At 48.0% G+C, this 18832-nt stretch overlaps 1 protein-coding gene across 1 annotated transcript in view; it reads left to right on the plus strand.

The window, feature by feature from the left end:
• Positions 1–374: 374 nt before the first annotated feature.
• LOC106591035 (asc-type amino acid transporter 1) overlaps positions 375–18832 on the plus strand; it is a 62690-nt gene continuing 44232 nt past the window's right edge. The window contains exons 1-2 of the mRNA XM_014182208.3: positions 375–609; positions 9327–9531. Coding sequence (XP_014037683.1) covers positions 432–609; positions 9327–9531 — 383 coding nt within the window. The 5' untranslated portion in view covers positions 375–431. The remainder of the gene's footprint in view (positions 610–9326; positions 9532–18832) is intronic.

Below are 18832 nucleotides of genomic sequence, written 5' to 3' on the forward strand. Positions count from 1 at the left end.
AGGCATGGCACCCTATTCCCTTCATAGTGCCCTGCTTTTAACCAGGACCCATAGGGCATGGCACCCTATTCCCTTCCTTGGACAATTTTCCTGTCCTGCTAAACATTCAAAATACAACTACTACTTTTGGGTGTCAGGGAAAATGTACTGAGTAAGAAAATACATAGTTTTCTCTGGGAATGTAGTGAAGTAAAAGTAGTCAAAATAATTAAATAGTAAAGTACATATACCCCCCCCCCCAAAAAAAAATATACTTTAGTACTTTAAAGTATTTTACACCGCTGATCATTTGCATGCTATTCAAATCAAGCACACTGTCCTACCGCCGCGCATGCGTGTGATGTCCACGGACCTTGGCGTGCATCGATGCTGTATATGAGCTCAGCTGAAGGGACTGAGTGAGGCAGTGTGTTTAGTTGCGCCTCTCAGACATGGATGGGACAGAGAGGAGTCGGCAGAGCTGCGCTGCAGCTCCGCAGGCTGAGACGGACCAGGCGCAACAACAGCCCATGATGGAGCTGAACGGGACGGATCACAGGGACTCGCCGTCTGATAGAGTCACGCTTAAAAAAGAAATCGGACTCCTCAGCGCATGTGCCATTATTATTGGTGAGAAAATAAACAGCTTTTTATTTTTTATCATAGCCTACTTCTTATGTATGTGAACGCAGTGGCTTTGAAAGAGTAAGCAAGGTTGTTGGAGGAAATGTGTAGTTGACTGTCTGGCTGACGGTCTATTGAGGGTTAAAGGAGAGTAGTATAGACTCTAATCTGGTTTCTGTTCTTCCGCTTCATTTCAGACACGCGGAGTTGGTTGTAGTTATGGCGTTGATATCCCGTTGTTTTAGTCTACGTTATTACAGATAGATCATTATCCACGGAGAAAACAACTAACTGTGTGGCGCAACATTACGCACAGACAACATTTTTTTTAGTGGTTCATGAAATCTAATCGTTACCATTGAGGCTCTAGTTTTAACGGTAAAGTACCGGCTACCGGAATATCAGAGTGTCTCTGAATAGGCTACAAGTTCTGGTCGACATAAAGGGGAAACCTCCTAACGATGTTGCATCATGTGAGAGGTGTAGTACGGAGACTTCAGGACTACTTCTACTGTTACAGATAATGCTTACGTGGCTGGATATCTCTCCGCTGATCTCTATGTGGTTGAATGGCCAACTCGACCAGGCAGCGGACTGTATTATAACACGCCGGTGGCCTTTATGATCTGATCTGATGTGAACTGGAGGGATACCTACTTAGAGGAAATGGACCGTGTTCAATTTAGCTGTTGGCGCTAAAAACAAACCTATATATTTTTTGACCATTTTAGTCATTTAGCAGACGCTCTTATCCAGAGCGAATTACAGTAGTGAATGCATACATTTCATTATTATTTTTTTGTCTGTGCTGCCCCCCCGTGGGAATCGAACCCACAACCCTGGCTTTGCAAACACCATGCTCTACCAACTGAGCTACAGGGAAGGCCGTATCCTCTCTGATCACGTTAAAGGTCATTGTTGATCAAATATCATATTTAGGGTATTATTTTTTTAAGTATTCTAATGGTATTGAACACGTATTATTCCACACTTTAGACATTGTATTTATCATTGAACACATTATTCCACTTATCTACTTTGTTGTAACAGCCTGAATTTAAAATTGATTTAAATATATATTTTTCTCACCCATCTACACACAATACCCCCAATAATGACATTTTCTCAAATTTATTTGAAAATGAAATACAGAAATATCTACATGTGTGTGTATATAAGTATTCACACCCCTGAGTCAATACTTTGTAGAAGCACCTTTGGCGGCGATTACTGCTTTGAGTCATCTTGGGTATCTCTATCAGCTGTGAGTCATCTTGGGTATCTCTATCAGCTTTGCACATCTAGATTTGGGGGATTTTCTCTCATTTTTCTTTGCATATTTTCCTCAAGCTCTGTTAAGTTAGATGGGGAGTGGTGGTGAACAGCAATCTTCAAGTCTTTACATGGATTTTCAATGGGATTCAAGTCTGGGCTTTGGCAAGGCCACTCACTTTCACATTGTTGTTCTGAAGCCATTCCAGCGTTGCTTTGGCTGTATGCTTGGGTTCATTGTCTTGTTGGAACGTAAAGTCTTCGCCCCACCCAGTCTAAGGCCGTTTGCACTCTGAAGCAGGTTCTCATCAAGGATTTGTCTGTATTTGGCTCCAGTCATTGTTCCCCCTCTACCCTTACCAGTCTCTCAGTCGCTGCCACTGAAAAGCATTCCCCATAGCATGATGCTGCCGCCACCATGCTTCATGGTAGGGATGGTGTTAGATGGGTGATGCTGCCAACACCATGCTTCACAGTAGAGATGTTGTTAGATGGGTGATGCTGCCACCACCATGCTTCACAGTAGAGATGGTGTTAGATGGGTGATGCTGCCACCACCATGCTTCACGGTAGGGATGGTGTTAGATGGGTGATGCTGCCACCACCATGCTTCACAGTAGAGATGGTGTTAGATGGGTGATGCTGCCACCACCATGCTTCACAGTAGAGATGTTGTTAGATGGGTGATGAGCTGTGTCTGGTTTTCTACAGACATAGCACTTTGCATTCAGGCCAAAGAGTAACATATTTGTCTCGTCAGACCACAGGATCTTTTGCCTTATGATCTCAGAGTCTTTCACGTGCCTTTTTTTGCAAATTCCAGGCGTTCTGTCATGTCCCTTTTTCTCAAGAGTGGCTTCCGTATGGCCGCTCTCCCATAAAGGCCAGATTGGTGAAGTGTTGTAGAGACTGTTGTCCTTCTAGCAGGTTCTCCCATTTCAGACGAGGAACTCCGTAGTTCTGTCATAGTGGTCATTGGGTTGTTGGCCAACTCCCTGACCAAGCAAGGCCCTTCTTGTCCGGTTGCTCAGTTTGGTCGTCCGGCCAGCTCTAGGCAGAATCTGGGTAGTTCCATGTTTTTTAATTTCCCAATAATGTAGTCCACTTTGCTCTCGGAAATGTTCAACACTCTAGAAATTGTTTCCTACCCTTTCCCCCAGATATATGCCTCATCACAATTCTATCTCAGAAATCTACGGACAGTTCCTTGGACTTCACGGTATAGTTTCTGCTCTGACGTGCACTGTCAACTGTGGGACCTTATATAGACAGGTGTGTTTCATTCTAAATCATGTCCAAACAGTTTTAATATGCCACAGGTGGACACCAATCAAGTTGTAGCGACGTCTCAATGATGATCAAAGGAAATTGGACGCACTTGAGCTTAATTTGGAGCGTCATAGCAAAGTGGTGTGAATACTTATGTAAATTAGATATTTCTGTATTTCAATTGCAATACTTTAGAAAAAATATCTAAAATCATGTTTCCACTTTGACAAAATTGAGTATTGTGTGTAGATGGGTGAGAATTAATGGGTTAAAACCCATTGTGAATTCAGGACGTAAAACAACAACATGGAATAAGTCAAGGGATATGAATACTTCCTGAAAGCACTGTACATGTTCTATTCATTATTCCTTACTGTTATTCCTGTTTCATTATTTATGCCTTAGACTACACTAACAGTGACCTGTTTCATTATGAACATCTCAGTAATCATTCCTGCTGTCCACGTTCCGTATAAGGTCCACGTTCCGTATAAGGTCCACGTTCCGTATGTAACAGTATAGCTTCCGTCCCTCTCCTCGCCCCAACCTGGGCTTGAACCAGGGACCCTCTGCACACATCAACAACTGACCCCCCACGAAGCATCGTTACCCATCGCGCCACAAAAGCCACGACCCTTTGCAGAGCAAACTACTTCAAGGTCTCAGAGCGAGTGACTGTCACCCGATTGAAACGCTATTAGCGCGCACCACCGCTAACTAACTAGCCATTTCACATCGGTTACGCGTATAAGGTCCACGTTCCGTATAAGGATCCTATCCTGTGATATCATTGTGATCTCATGATGTCTTGAGATGAGTTCAACAACCTCTTAGAGTGGATGGATTTGCTTGCTATAGAAAACCTTGTTTTGATCGAGCCAAAGACAAACTGAGACAGTATTACTTAAAGACCTTGTTACAAACAGATTGGATGATTTTTGGAGTGAATGTTTTATTAACACAGGCTTCCATCTTTTCACTCTGTCACACAGGCCAGTAATGTGGTGTGAATGCAATGCTAACCCTGGGAATAGAGTTTTTTTGTATTTCAGCAGGTTAATTACACAAATTGCAATGCCAAAGACTCCTGTCCATCAATGATGCCCAACCAAATGTACTGAGCTTGAGCAATTGTGACAAAAACAATGAATATATGTTGCCCTAAAGGAGTTGGTAGAATCGTAATCAAACTGATTCCCAGCTGTAATGGCTGCCACACGTCCGTCCACCCACCAACTATTAACTTTGTGGTGTGAAGACATACACAATCAATACATCTTAATACTGTATATACTGAACAATCAATACATCTTAATACTGTATACACTGATCAATCAATACATCCCTGTTAATTACATTCCTGTTAGTTACATTCCTGTTAGTGTTAGTTACATTCCTGTTAGTTACGTCCCTGTTAGTTACGTCCCTGTTAGTTACGTTCCTGTTAGTTACATCCCTGTTAGTGTTAGTTACGTTCCTGTTAGTTACGTCCCTGTTAGTTACGTCCCCGTTAGTTACATTCCTGTTAGTTACGTCCCTGTTAGTTACATTCCTGTTAGTTACATTCCTGTTAGTTACGTCCCTGTTAGTTACATTCCTGTTAGTTACGTTCTTGTTAGTTACGTCCCTGTTAGTTACGTCCCTGTTAGTTACGTTCTTGTTAGTTATGTCCCTGTTAGTTACATTCCTGTTAGTTACATTCCTGTTAGTTACGTTCCTGTTAGTTACGTTCCTGTTAGTTACATTCCTGTTAGTTACATTCCTGTTAGTTACATTCCATCCTACAATCTAAGCTTGATGTCCTCAATCTCACACAAATTATCAATGAACCTACCAGGTACAACCCCAAAGCCGTAAACACGGGCACACTCATAGATATCATCCTAACCAACTCGCCCTCTAAATACACGTCTGCTGTTTTCAATCAAGATCTCAGCGATCACTGCCTCATTGCCTGCGTCCGTAATGGGTCTGCGGTCAAACGACCACCCCTCATCACTGTCAAACGCTCCCTGAAACACTTCTGCGAGCAGGCCTTTCTAATCGACCTGGCCCGGGTATCCTGGAAGGATATTGACCTCATCCCGTCAGTAGAGGATGCCTGGTTGTTCTTTAAAAGTGCTTTCCTCACCATCATAAATAAGCATGCTCCGTTCAAAAAATGTAGAACCAGGAACAGATATAGCCCTTGGTTCACTCCAGACCTGACTGCTCTCCCACCACTGCGACCTGTATGATCTCGTTGGCTGGCTCTCGCTTCATACTCGTCGCCAAACCCACTGGCTCCAGGTCATCTACAAGTCTCTGCTAGGTAAAGCCCCGCCTTATCTCAGCTCGCTGATCACCATAGCAGCACCCACCCGTAGCACGTGACCCAGCAGGTATATCTCACTGGTCACCCTCCAAAGCCAATTCCTCCTTTGGCCGCCTTTCCTTCCAGTTCTCTGCTGCCAATGACTGGAACGAACTGCAAAAATCTCTGAAGCCGGAGACTCTTACCTCGCTCACTAGCTTTAAGCACCAGCTGTCAGAGCAGCTCACAGATCACTGCACCTGTACATAGCCCATCTGTAAACAGCCCATCTATCTACCTACCTCATCCCCATACTGTATTTATTTATCTTATAGATTTTTCATTAAGGACAGTGTCCCAGTGCTCCTAGTCGTTGTTTGATGTTTGTACCTATTTACTTCAGAATTTGTGCGCCGCTCTACGGGACTCCCGATCATGGCCGGTTGTGATACAGCCCGGGATCGAACCAGGGTCTGTAGTGACGCCTCTAGCACTGCGATACGGTGCCTTAGACCGCTGCGACACACGCGAACAAAATTAAATTCTCTCTGTGACGCTGGTTTCTTGTTGTTGTTGTTGTTGTTGTTATTGACCCTAGAAGAGCTGTCAGGTTCAAGAACCTCTTCTCTCCTGGAAACCTCTTTTTAATGCAACTGCAACGCAGAAGGCAGAAAATGCAGGAGGAGAGCAGTGTAACGTCACTCTCTTCATCTCCATAGCAAATATACAGTACAACTTTTCCCTTCTCTGGTTGAAGGGCCTCATATTCAAAGGCAGAGAGGCAGGAAGTGGTGTAGAACGCTTGTTCTTGAACAGGAAGCTATGATCACAGAATGTATATTAAACCCCTATAGGCTGTGATGTAAATCTATAAGGCTACGTCCGTCTCCACCCAGGCTCAGCAAAGCATCAACTCATTCACCTCCTTCTTCTCATCTGAAGTCCTCAACACAGCTTCAACACAGAGGAGGAGGAGGATGATGATTGGACCACAACAGACATGATCTTCTTCCTGGCTTTCTATCTCTTTCCTCAACTGTCCCACTAAGTACTGCTTCTCAGCCAGGCTCCCCAGCCGTCAGTACAGGCTCCCCAGCCGTCAGTACATCAGATCTGAGCCAGGCTCCCCAGCCGTCAGTACAGGCTCCCCAGCCGTCAGTACTGTAGACATCAGATATGAGCCAGGCTCCCCAGCCGTCAGTACTGTAGACATCAGATCTGAGCCAGGCTCCCCAGCCGTCAGTACTGTAGACGTCAGATCTGAGCCAGGCTCCCCAGCCGTCAGTACTGTAGACGTCAGATCTGAGCCAGGCTCCCCAGCCGTCAGTACTGTAGACGTCAGATCTGAGCCAGGCTCCCCAGCCGTCAGTATTGTAGACGTCAAATCTGAGCCAGGCTCCCCAGCCGTCAGTACAGGCTCCCCAGCCGTCAGTACAGGCTCCCCAGCCGTCAGTACATCAGATCTGAGCCAGGCTCCCCAGCCGTCAGGACTGTAGACATCAGATCTGAGCCAAGCGTTTGTGGGCCACCCATTAAATCTCCACGCCGATGCAACGATTCGTGATGAAAACACAAAAACAAAACACAAGAGCGTTATGTAACATCCTCTCCTCTCCTCCCCGCCCCGCCCCTCCCCTCCGCTCCTCCCATCCCCTCCCCTCCCCTCTCCTCCCTTCTCCTCTCCTCTCCTCTCCCCCCGCTCCTCTCCTCCCCTCTCCTCCCCTCCCCTCTCCTCTCCTCTCCTCTCCTCCCCTCTCCTCCCCTCTCCTCACCATACTCTCTCCAATTCTACTGTTCAGAGTTGTTTCACTGGGAGCATCATTACATTTAGAGAGCTGTTTGTTTCCAGAAAGGCACTGTGATGGATGGCGTGCTTCGCTGGGCCCTCGCTGGAGCTCAGAGCCCCCTCGCTGTCTCACATCAGACAAACTGTTTACAGCGAGGTGACTACCAATTAGACACCCCTATTATCCACGTACTTCTTCTCTTGTTCTGTTCTTCAAAACTTCCCTCTGAGATAGCGGTGATGGCCGTGTCACAAATGGTACCCTGTTCCCTATATAGTGCACTACATTTGACCTGAGCACTATGGGCCCTATATAGTGCACTACATTTGACCTGAGCACTATGGGCCCTATATAGTGCACTACATTTGACCTGAGCACTATGGGCCCTATATAGTGCACTACATTTGACCTGAGCACTATGGGCCCTATATAGTGCACTACATTTGACCTGAGCACTATGAGCCCTATATAGTGCACTACATTTGACCTGAGCACTATGGGCCCTATATAGTGCACTACATTTGACCTGAGCACTATGGGCCCTATATAGTCCACTACATTTGACCTGAGCACTATGGGCCCTATATAGTGCACTACATTTGACCTGAGCACTATGGGCCCTATATAGTGCACTACATTTGACCTGAGCACTATGGGCCCTATATAGTGCACTACATTTGACCTGAGCACTATGGGCCCTATATAGTGAATAGGATGCCATTTGGGGACACGTTGAATGTCTTGCCCGGGGGTCTTTGCTTTGACAGCTGTTTGTTGGATCAGTTGAGGATGTTGTGGACGTGGAAGAGATGGGAACCTCAGCCAGCCTCGGACGCAGAGCCAGGGTTACGTAGTGTAGTAACAGACCTCAGTGTTAGCCAGGGTTACATAGTGTAGTAATAGACCTCAGTGTTAGCCAGGGTTACATAGTGTAGTAACAGACCTCTGTGTTAGCCAGGGTTACGTAGTGTAGTAACAGACCTCAGTGTTAGCCAGGGTTACGTAGTGCAGTAACAGACCTCAGTGTTAGCCAGGGTTACGTAGTGTAGTAACAGACCTCAGTGTTAGCCAGGGTTACATAGTGTAGTAATAGGCCTCAGTGTTAGCCAGGGTTACGTAGTGTAGTAACAGACCTCAGTGTTAGCCAGGGTTACATAGTGTAGTAACAGACCTCAGTGTTAGCCAGGGTTATGTAGTGTAGTAACAGACCTCAGTGTTAGCCAGGGTTACGTAGTGTAGTAACAGACCTCAGTGTTAGCCAGGGTTACATAGTGTAGTAATAGGCCTCAGTGTTAGCCAGGGTTACAGTAACAGACCTCAGTGTTAGCCAGGGTTACATAGTGTAGTAACAGGTCTCAGTGTTAGCCAGGGTTACATAGTGTAGTAACAGACCTCAGTGTTAGCCAGGGTTACATATTGTAGTAACAGACCTCAGTGTTAGCCAGGGTTACATAGTGTAGTAACAGACCTCAGTGTTAGCCAGGGTAACATAGTGTAGTAACAGACCTCAGTGTTAGCCAGGGTTACATAGTGTAGTCCAGTCCAGTTCATTGACCCTGCAGAACAGAGCTCTGTGGTCATTTCAGTCCACTGTGGTGATAACCCAGATCAGAAACAGCTGTGTGATGACATGGGGGTGTTTATCAAATTGATAACAGAAAACAGATTTCTGTCCTCATAAACCCCCTCCAACTATAAAAACAAGGGGACAGGACTGGGAGGTTGTGGAAGTCCAACTATTAGAGTTGATATGAATGTTTTTCTCCACTGTGTTCTTCTTCTCCCTCACAACAAGGGGACAGGACTGGGAGGTTGTTGAAGTTCTTCTTGTCCCTCACAACAAAGGGGACAGGACTGGGAGGTTGTTGAAGTTCTTCTTCTCCCTCACAACAAGGGGACAGGACTGGGAGGTTGTTGAAGTTCTTCTTTTCTCTCACAACAAGTGGACAGGACTGGGAGGTTGTTGAAGTTCTTCTTCTCTCTCACAACAAAGGGGACAGGACTGGGAGGTTGTTGAAGACCATAGGAAACTACTATACCTGATAATAACGTATCTGTCTCTCTCTCTCTCTCTCTCTCTCTCTTGTTCTCCACTCCCCCAGGTAACATCATTGGTTCGGGGATATTCATCTCTCCTAAGGGGGTGTTGGAGCATGCTGGTTCGGTGGGTCTGTCCCTTATCGTATGGGTGTGTGGAGGAGGCATCTGTGCTTTGGGCTCCATGTGTTACGCTGAGCTGGGGGTCACCATTCCCAAGTCAGGAGGAGACTACTCCTACGTCACAGAGATATTCGGAGGACTGGTGGGGTACGTGTCTCTATTTTTATGTCCACAATCCTGATTAGGGAACAATCCAGAAACTTTCCCAGAATTCCCAGGTTTTATCAGAAATGTCCAAAGGCCCCGTCTCAGTGTAGAAGGGAAGGAATTTCATTCCAAAACGCGATATATACATTTTCAGAAATGTCCAGAGCCCGTCTCAGAGTAGAAAGGAAGAATTTCATTCCAAAACGCGATATATACATTTTCAGAAATGTTGGTAAATTGACAATTAAAACACATCTAGTAAAACATATAGAGCTACTATTGTTTCATCTGACTACAACGTGGACTAGTGAGAAGACTGGCAGGATTAATCTGACTACAACATGGACTAGTGAAAAGACTGGCAGGATTAATCTGACTACAACATGGACTAGTGAGAAGACTGGCAGGATTAATCTGACTACAACATGGACTAGTGAAAAGACTGGCAGGATTAATCTGACTACAACGTGGACTAGTGAAAAGACTGGCAGGATTAATCTGACAACAACGTGGACTAGTGAAAAGACTGGCAGGATTAATCTGACTACAACGTGGACTAGTGAAAAGACTGGCAGGATTAATCTGACTACAACGTGGACTAGTGAAAAGACTGGCAGGATTAATCTGACTACAACGTGGACTAGTGAAAAGACTGGCAGGATTAATCTGACTACAACGTGGACTAGTGAAAAGACTGGCAGGATTAATCTGACTACAACGTGGACTAGTGAGAGGATCTGCAGAGGAGAATGTGAGAAACTCCCCAAATACAGGTGTGCCAAGCTTGTAACGTCATACCCAAGAAGACTCGAGGCTGTAATCACTGCCAAAGGTGCTACAACAAAGTACTGAGTAAAGGGTTTGAATACTTATGTAAATGTAATATTTGCGTTTTAGAATTTTTGTATTATTATGCTCAAATTTCTAAAAACCTGTTTTTGCTTTGTTATTATGGGGTATTGTGTGTAGATGTTTTTAAATCAATTTTAGAATAAGGCTTACAGCCAAAATATGGAAAAAGTCAAGGGGTCTGAATACTTTACGAATGCACTGTATACAAAATGTGTTTTCTTTTCAGACATTTAAGCAACTTTTGGAACAATTGTATTGGGGTTTTACTTTTTTAAATTAATTTGCTGGTTAAGGATGAATTGATTTGTGTTGTTGGAGTGACATTGCCCCCTATTTGCCACCTCAGTATGTTTACAGTGTTTCCTGTCGTTGGATCTTGGCTCTCTCCTTTTCATGAGCTGGTTTAGAGTGTTTGCTCTTTCGGGTCAACAGGACCAGATATCACAGTCTCCAAAAGGAACAGATATCCCAGACTCCAACAGGACCAGATATCACAGGCTCCAACAGGACCAGATATCCCAGGCTCCAACAGGACCAGATATCACGTGCTCCAACAGGGCCAGATATCACGTGCTCCAACAGGACCAGATATCACAGGCTCCAACAGGGCCAGATATCACGTGCTCCAACAGGACCAGATATCACAGGCTCCAACAGGACCAGAAATCACAGGCTCCAACAGGGCCAGATATCACGTGCTCCAACAGGACCAGATATCACGTGCTCCAACAGGACCAGATATCACGTGCTCCAACAGGACAAGATATCCCAGGCTCCAACAGGACCAGATATCACAGGCTCCAACAGGACCAGATATCACAGGCTCTAACAGGACCAGATATCACAGGCTCCAACAGGACCAGATATCACAGGCTCCAACAGGACCAGATATCCCAGGCTGCAACAGGACCAGATATCACGTGCTCCAACAGGACCAGATATCACAGGCTCCAACAGGACCAGATATCACAGGCTCCAACAGGACCAGATATCCCTGGCTCCAACAGGACCAGATATCACGTGCTCCAACAGGACCAGATATCACAGGCTCCAACAGGACCAGATATCACGTGCTCCAACAGGACCAGATATCACGTGCTCCAACGGGACCAGATATCACGTGCTCCAACGGGACCAGATATCACGTGCTCCAACAGGACCAGATATCCCAGGCTCCAACAGGACCAGATATCCCAGGCTCCAACAGGACCAGATATCCCAGGCTCCAACAGGACCAGATATCACAGGCTCCAACAGGACCAGATATCACAGGCTCCAACAGGGCCAGATATCACGTGCTCCAACAGGACCAGATATCACGTGCTCCAACAGGACCAGATATCACAGGCTCCAACAGGACCAGATATCACATGCTCCAACAGGACCAGATATCCCAGGCTGCAACAGGACCAGATATCACGTGCTCCAACAGGACCAGATATCACAGGCTCCAACAGGACCAGATATCACAGGCTCCAACAGGACCAGATATCCCTGGCTCCAACAGGACCAGATATCACGTGCTCCAACAGGACCAGATATCACGTGCTCCAACAGGACCAGATATCACGTGCTCCAACAGGACCAGATATCATGTGCTCCAACGGGACCAGATATCATGTGCTCCAACGGGACCAGATATCCCGTGCTCCAACAGGACCAGATATCCCAGGCTCCAACAGGACCAGATATCCCAGGCTCCAACAGGACCAGATATCCCAGGCTCTAACAGGACCAGATATCACAGGCTCCAACAGGACCAGATATCACAGGCTCCAACAGGACCAGATATCCCAGGCTCCAACAGGACCAGATATTACAGGCTCCAACAGGACCAGATATCACAGGCTCCAACAGGACCAGATATCCCTGGCTCCAACAGGACCAGATATCACGTGCTCCAACAGGACCAGATATCACGTGCTCCAACGGGACCAAATATCACGTGCTCCAACGGGACCAGATATCATGTGCTCCAACAGGACCAGATATCCCAGGCTCCAACAGGACCAGATATCCCAGGCACCAACAGGACCAGATATCCCAGGCTCCAACAGGACCAGATATCCCAGGCTCCAACAGGACCAGATATCACAGGCTCCAACAGGACCAGATATCCCAGGCTCCAAAAGGACCAGATATTACAGGCTCCAACAGGACCAGATATCACAGGCTCCAACAGGACCAGATATCCCAGGCTCCAACAGGACCAGATATACAGGCTCCAACAGGACCAGATATACAGGCTCCAACAGGACCAGATATCCCAGGCTCCAACAGCATCAGATATCCCAGGCTCCAACAGGATCAGATATCAAAGGCTCCAACAGGACCAGATATCACAGGCTCCAACAGGACCAGATATCACAGGCTCCAAAAGGCTCTAACAGGACCATATATCACAGGCTCCAACGGGACCAGATATCACAGGCTCCAACAGGACCAGATATCCCAGGCTCCAACAGGACCAGATATACAGGCTCCAACAGGACCAGATATACAGGCTCCAACAGGACCAGATATCCCAGGCTCCAACAGGATCAGATATCCCAGTCTCCAACAGGATAAGATATCCCAGGCTCCAACAGGACCAGATATCACATGCTCCAACAGGACCAGATATCACAGGCTCCAACAGGCTCCAACAGGACCAGATATCACAGGCTCCAACAGGACCAGATATCACAGGCTCCAACAGGACCAGATATCACATGCTCTAACTGGCTCCAACAGGACCAGATATCACAGACTCCAACAGGACCAGATATCACAGGCTCCAACAGGACCAGATATCACAGGCTCCAACAGGACCAGATATCACAGGCTCCAACAGGACCAGATATCACGTGCTCCAACAGGACCAGATATCACGTGCTCCAACAGGACCAGATATCCCAGGCTCCAACAGGACCAGATATCCCAGGCTCCAACAGGACCAGATATCACAGGCTCCAACAGGACCAGATATCACAGGCTCCAACAGGACCAGATATCACAGGCTCCAACAGGACCAGATATCACAGGCTCTAACAGGACCAGATATCACAGGCTCCAACGGGACCAGATATCACAGGCTCCAACAGAACCAGATATCACAGGCTCCAACAGGAACAGATATCACAGGCTCCAACAGGGCCAATATCACAGGCTCCAATAGGCTCTAACAAGACCAGATACCACAGGCTCCAACATTACCAGATATCCCAGGCTCCAACAGGACCAGATATCCCAGGCTCTAACAGGACCAGATATCACAGGCTCCAACAGGACCAGATATCACAGGCTCCAACAGGACCAGATATCCCAGGCTCCAACAGGACCAGATATTACAGGCTCCAACAGGACCAGATATCACAGGCTCCAACAGGACCAGATATCCCTGGCTCCAACAGGACCAGATATCACGTGCTCCAACAGGACCAGAAATCACGTGCTCCAACGGGACCAGATATCACGTGCTCCAACGGGACCAGATATCACGTGCTCCAACAGGACCAGATATCCCAGGCTCCAACAGGACCAGATATCCCAGGCACCAACAGGACCAGATATCCCAGGCTCCAACAGGACCAGATATCCCAGGCTCCAACAGGACCAGATATCACAGGCTCCAACAGGACCAGATATCCCAGGCTCCAACAGGACCAGATATTACAGGCTCCAACAGGACCAGATATCACAGGCTCCAACAGGACCAGATATCCCTGGCTCCAACAGGACCAGATATCACAGGCTCCAACAGGACCAGATATCCCAGGCTCCAACAGGACCAGATATCACAGGCTCCAACAGGACCAGATATCACAGGCTCCAACAGGACCAGATATCCCAGGCTCCAACAGGACCAGATATCACAGGCTCCAACAGGACCAGATATCACAGGCTCCAACAGGACCAGATATCACAGGCTCCAACAGGACCAGATATCACGTGCTCCAACAGGACAAGATATCACGTGCTCCAACAGGACAAGATATCACAGGCTCCAACAGGACCAGATATCACAGGCTCCAACAGGACCAGACATCCCAGGCTCCAACAGGACCAGATATCCCAGGCTCCAACAGGACCAGATATACAGGCTCCAACAGGACCAGATATACAGGCTCCAACAGGACCAGATATCCCAGGCTCCAACAGCATCAGATATCCCAGGCTCCAACAGGATCAGATATCAAAGGCTCCAACAGGACCAGATATCACAGGCTCCAACAGGACCAGATATCACAGGCTCCAAAAGGCTCTAACAGGACCATATATCACAGGCTCCAACGGGACCAGATATACAGGCTCCAACAGGACCAGATATACAGGCTCATACAGGACCAGATATCCCAGGCTCCAACAGGATCAGATATCCCAGGCTCCAACAGGACCAGATATCACATGCTCCAACAGGACCAGATATCACAGGCTCCAACAGGCTCTAACAGAACCAGATATCACAGGCTCCAACAGGACCAGATATCACAGGCTCCAACAGGACCAGATATCACATGTTCCAACTGGCTCCAACAGGACCAGATATCACAGACTCCAACAGGACCAGATATCACAGGCTCCAACAGGACCAGATAACACAGGCTCCAACAGGACCAGATATCACAGGCTCCAACAGGACCAGATATCACGTGCTCCAACAGGACCAGATATCACGTGCTCCAACAGGACCAGATATCCCAGGCTCCAACAGGACCAGATATCCCAGGCTCCAACAGGACCAGATATCACAGGCTCCAACAGGACCAGATATCACAGGCTCCAACAGGACCAGATATCCCAGGCTCCAACAGGACCAGATATACAGGCTCCAACAGGACCAGATATACAGGCTCCAACAGGACCAGATATCCCAGGCTCCAACAGGATCAGATATCCCAGTCTCCAACAGGATAAGATATCCCAGGCTCCAACAGGACCAGATATCACATGCTCCAACAGGACCAGATATCACAGGCTCCAACAGGCTCTAACAGAACCAGATATCACAGGCTCCAACAGGACCAGATATCACAGGCTCCAACAGGACCAGATATCACATGTACCAACTGGCTCCAACAGGACCAGATATCACAGACTCCAACAGGACCAGATATCACAGGCTCCAACAGGACCAGATAACACAGGCTCCAACAGGACCAGATATCACAGGCTCCAACAGGACCAGATATCACGTGCTCCAACAGGACCAGATATCACGTGCTCCAACAGGACCAGATATCCCAGGCTCCAACAGGACCAGATATCACAGGCTCCAACAGGACCAGATATCACAGGCTCCAACAGGACCAGATATCACAGGCTCCAACAGGACCAGATATCACAGGCTCCAACAGGCTCTAACAGGACCAGATATCACAGGCTCCAACAGAACCAGATATCACAGGCTCCAACAGGAACAGATATCACAGGCTCCAACAGGGCCAATATCACAGGCTCCAATAGGCTCTAACAAGACCAGATACCACAGGCTCCAACATTACCAGATATCCCAGGCTCCAACAGGACCAGATATCACAGGCTCCAACAGGACCAGATATCACAGGCTCCAACAGGACCAGATATCACGTGCTCCAACAGGACCAGATATCACGTGCTCCAACAGGACCAGATATCACAGGCTCCAACAGGACCAGATATCAAGTGCTCCAACAGGACCAGATATCACAGGCTCCAACAGAACCAGATATCACGTGCTCCAACAGGACCAGATATCACAGGCTACAACAGGACCAGATATCACGTGCTCCAACAGGACCAGATATCACCTGCTCCAACAGGACCAGATATCCCAGGCTCCAACAGGACCAGATATCCCAGGCTCCAACAGGACCAGATATCCCAGGCTCCAACAGGACCAGATATCCCAGGCTCAAACAGGACCAGATATCACAGGCTCCAACAGGACCAGATATCCCAGGCTCCAACAGGACCAGATATCACAGGCTCCAACAGGACCAGATATCACAGGCTCCAACAGGACCAGATTTCCCAGGCTCCAACAGGACCAGATATCACAGGCTCCAACAGGACCAGATATCACAGGCTCCAACAGGACCAGATATCCCAGGCTCCAACAGGACCAGATATCACAGGCTCCAACAGGACCAGATATCACAGGCTCCAACAGGACCAGATATCCCAGGCTCCAACAGGACCAGATATCCCAGGCTCCAAAAGGACCAGATATCACAGGCTCCAACAGGACCAGATATCACAGGCTCCAACAGGACCAGATATCACAGGCTCCAACAGGCTCTAACAGGACCAGATATCCCAGGCTCCAACAGGACCAGATATCACAGGCTCCAACAGGACCAGATATCACGTGCTCCAACAGGACCAGATATCACAGGCTCCAACAGGACCAGATATCACAGGCTCCAACAGGACCAGATATCACAGGCTCCAACAAGACCAGATATCACAGGCTCCAACAGGACCAGATATCACGTGCTCCAACAGGACCAGATATCACGTGCTCCAACAGGACCAGATATCACAGGCTCCAACAGGACCAGATATCACAGGCTCCAACAGGCTCTAACAGGACCAGATATCACAGGCTCCAACAGAACCAGATATCACAGGCTCCAACAGGAACAGATATCACAGGCTCCAACAGGGCCAATATCACAGGCTCCAATAGGCTCTAACAAGACCAGATACCACAGGCTCCAACATTACCAGATATCCCAGGCTCCAACAGGACCAGATATCACAGGCTCCAACAGGACCAGATATCACAGGCTCCAACAGGACCAGATATCACGTGCTCCAACAGGACCAGATATCACGTGCTCCAACAGGACCAGATATCACAGGCTCCAACAGGACCAGATATCAAGTGCTCCAACAGGACCAGATATCACAGGCTCCAACAGAACCAGATATCACGTGCTCCAACAGGACCAGATATCACAGGCTACAACAGGACCAGATATCACGTGCTCCAACAGGACCAGATATCACCTGCTCCAACAGGACCAGATATCCCAGGCTCCAACAGGACCAGATATCCCAGGCTCCAACAGGACCAGATATCCCAGGCTCCAACAGGACCAGATATCCCAGGCTCAAACAGGACCAGATATCACAGGCTCCAACAGGACCAGATATCCCAGGCTCCAACAGGACCAGATATCACAGGCTCCAACAGGACCAGATATCACAGGCTCCAACAGGACCAGATTTCCCAGGCTCCAACAGGACCAGATATCACAGGCTCCAACAGGACCAGATATCACAGGCTCCAACAGGACCAGATATCCCAGGCTCCAACAGGACCAGATATCACAGGCTCCAACAGGACCAGATATCACAGGCTCCAACAGGACCAGATATCCCAGGCTCCAACAGGACCAGATATCCCAGGCTCCAAAAGGACCAGATATCACAGGCTCCAACAGGACCAGATATCACAGGCTCCAACAGGACCAGATATCACAGGCTCCAACAGGCTCTAACAGGACCAGATATCCCAGGCTCCAACAGGACCAGATATCACAGGCTCCAACAGGACCAGATATCACGTGCTCCAACAGGACCAGATATCACAGGCTCCAACAGGACCAGATATCACAGGCTCCAACAGGACCAGATATCACAGGCTCCAACAAGACCAGATATCACAGGCTCCAACAGGACCAGATATCACGTGCTCCAACAGGACCAGATATCACGTGCTCCAACAGGACCAAATACCCCAGGCTCCAACATGACCAGATATCCCAGGCTCCAACAGGACCAGATATCACAGGCTCCAACAGGCTCTAACAGGACCAGATACCACAGGCTACAACAGGACCAGATATCCCAGGCTCCAACAGGACCAGATATCACAGGCTCCAACAGGACCAGATATCACGTGCTACAACAGGACCAGATATCATGTGCTCCAACAGGCTCCAACAGGACCAGATATCACAGGCTCCAACAGGACCAGATATCACAGGCTCCAACAGGACCAGATATCACAGACTCCAACAGGACCAGATATCACAGTCTCCAACAGGACCAGATATCCCAGGCTCCAACAGGACCAGATATCCCAGGCTCCAACAGGACCAGATATCCCAGGCTCCAACAGGACCAGATATCACGTGCTCCAACCGGAACAGACATCACAGGCTCCAACAGGAACAGATATCACAGACTCCATCAGGACCAGATATCACGTGCTCCAACAGGACCAGATATCACAGGCTCCAACAGGACCAGATATCACAGACTCCAACAGGACCAGATATCACAGGCTCCAACAGGACCAGATATCCCAGGCTCCAACAGGACCAGATATCATGTGCTCCAACAGGACCAGATATTACGTGCTCCAACAGGACCAGATATCCCAGGCTCCAACAGGACCAGATATCCCAGGCTCCAACAGGACCAGATATCCCAGGCTCCAACAGGACCAGATATCACGTGCTCCAACAGGACCAGATAT

The sequence above is a fragment of the Salmo salar genome, chromosome 11 (genome assembly GCF_965601325.2).
Source record: "Salmo salar chromosome 11, fSalSal1, whole genome shotgun sequence".
Classification (NCBI taxonomy): Eukaryota; Metazoa; Chordata; class Actinopteri; order Salmoniformes; family Salmonidae; genus Salmo; species Salmo salar.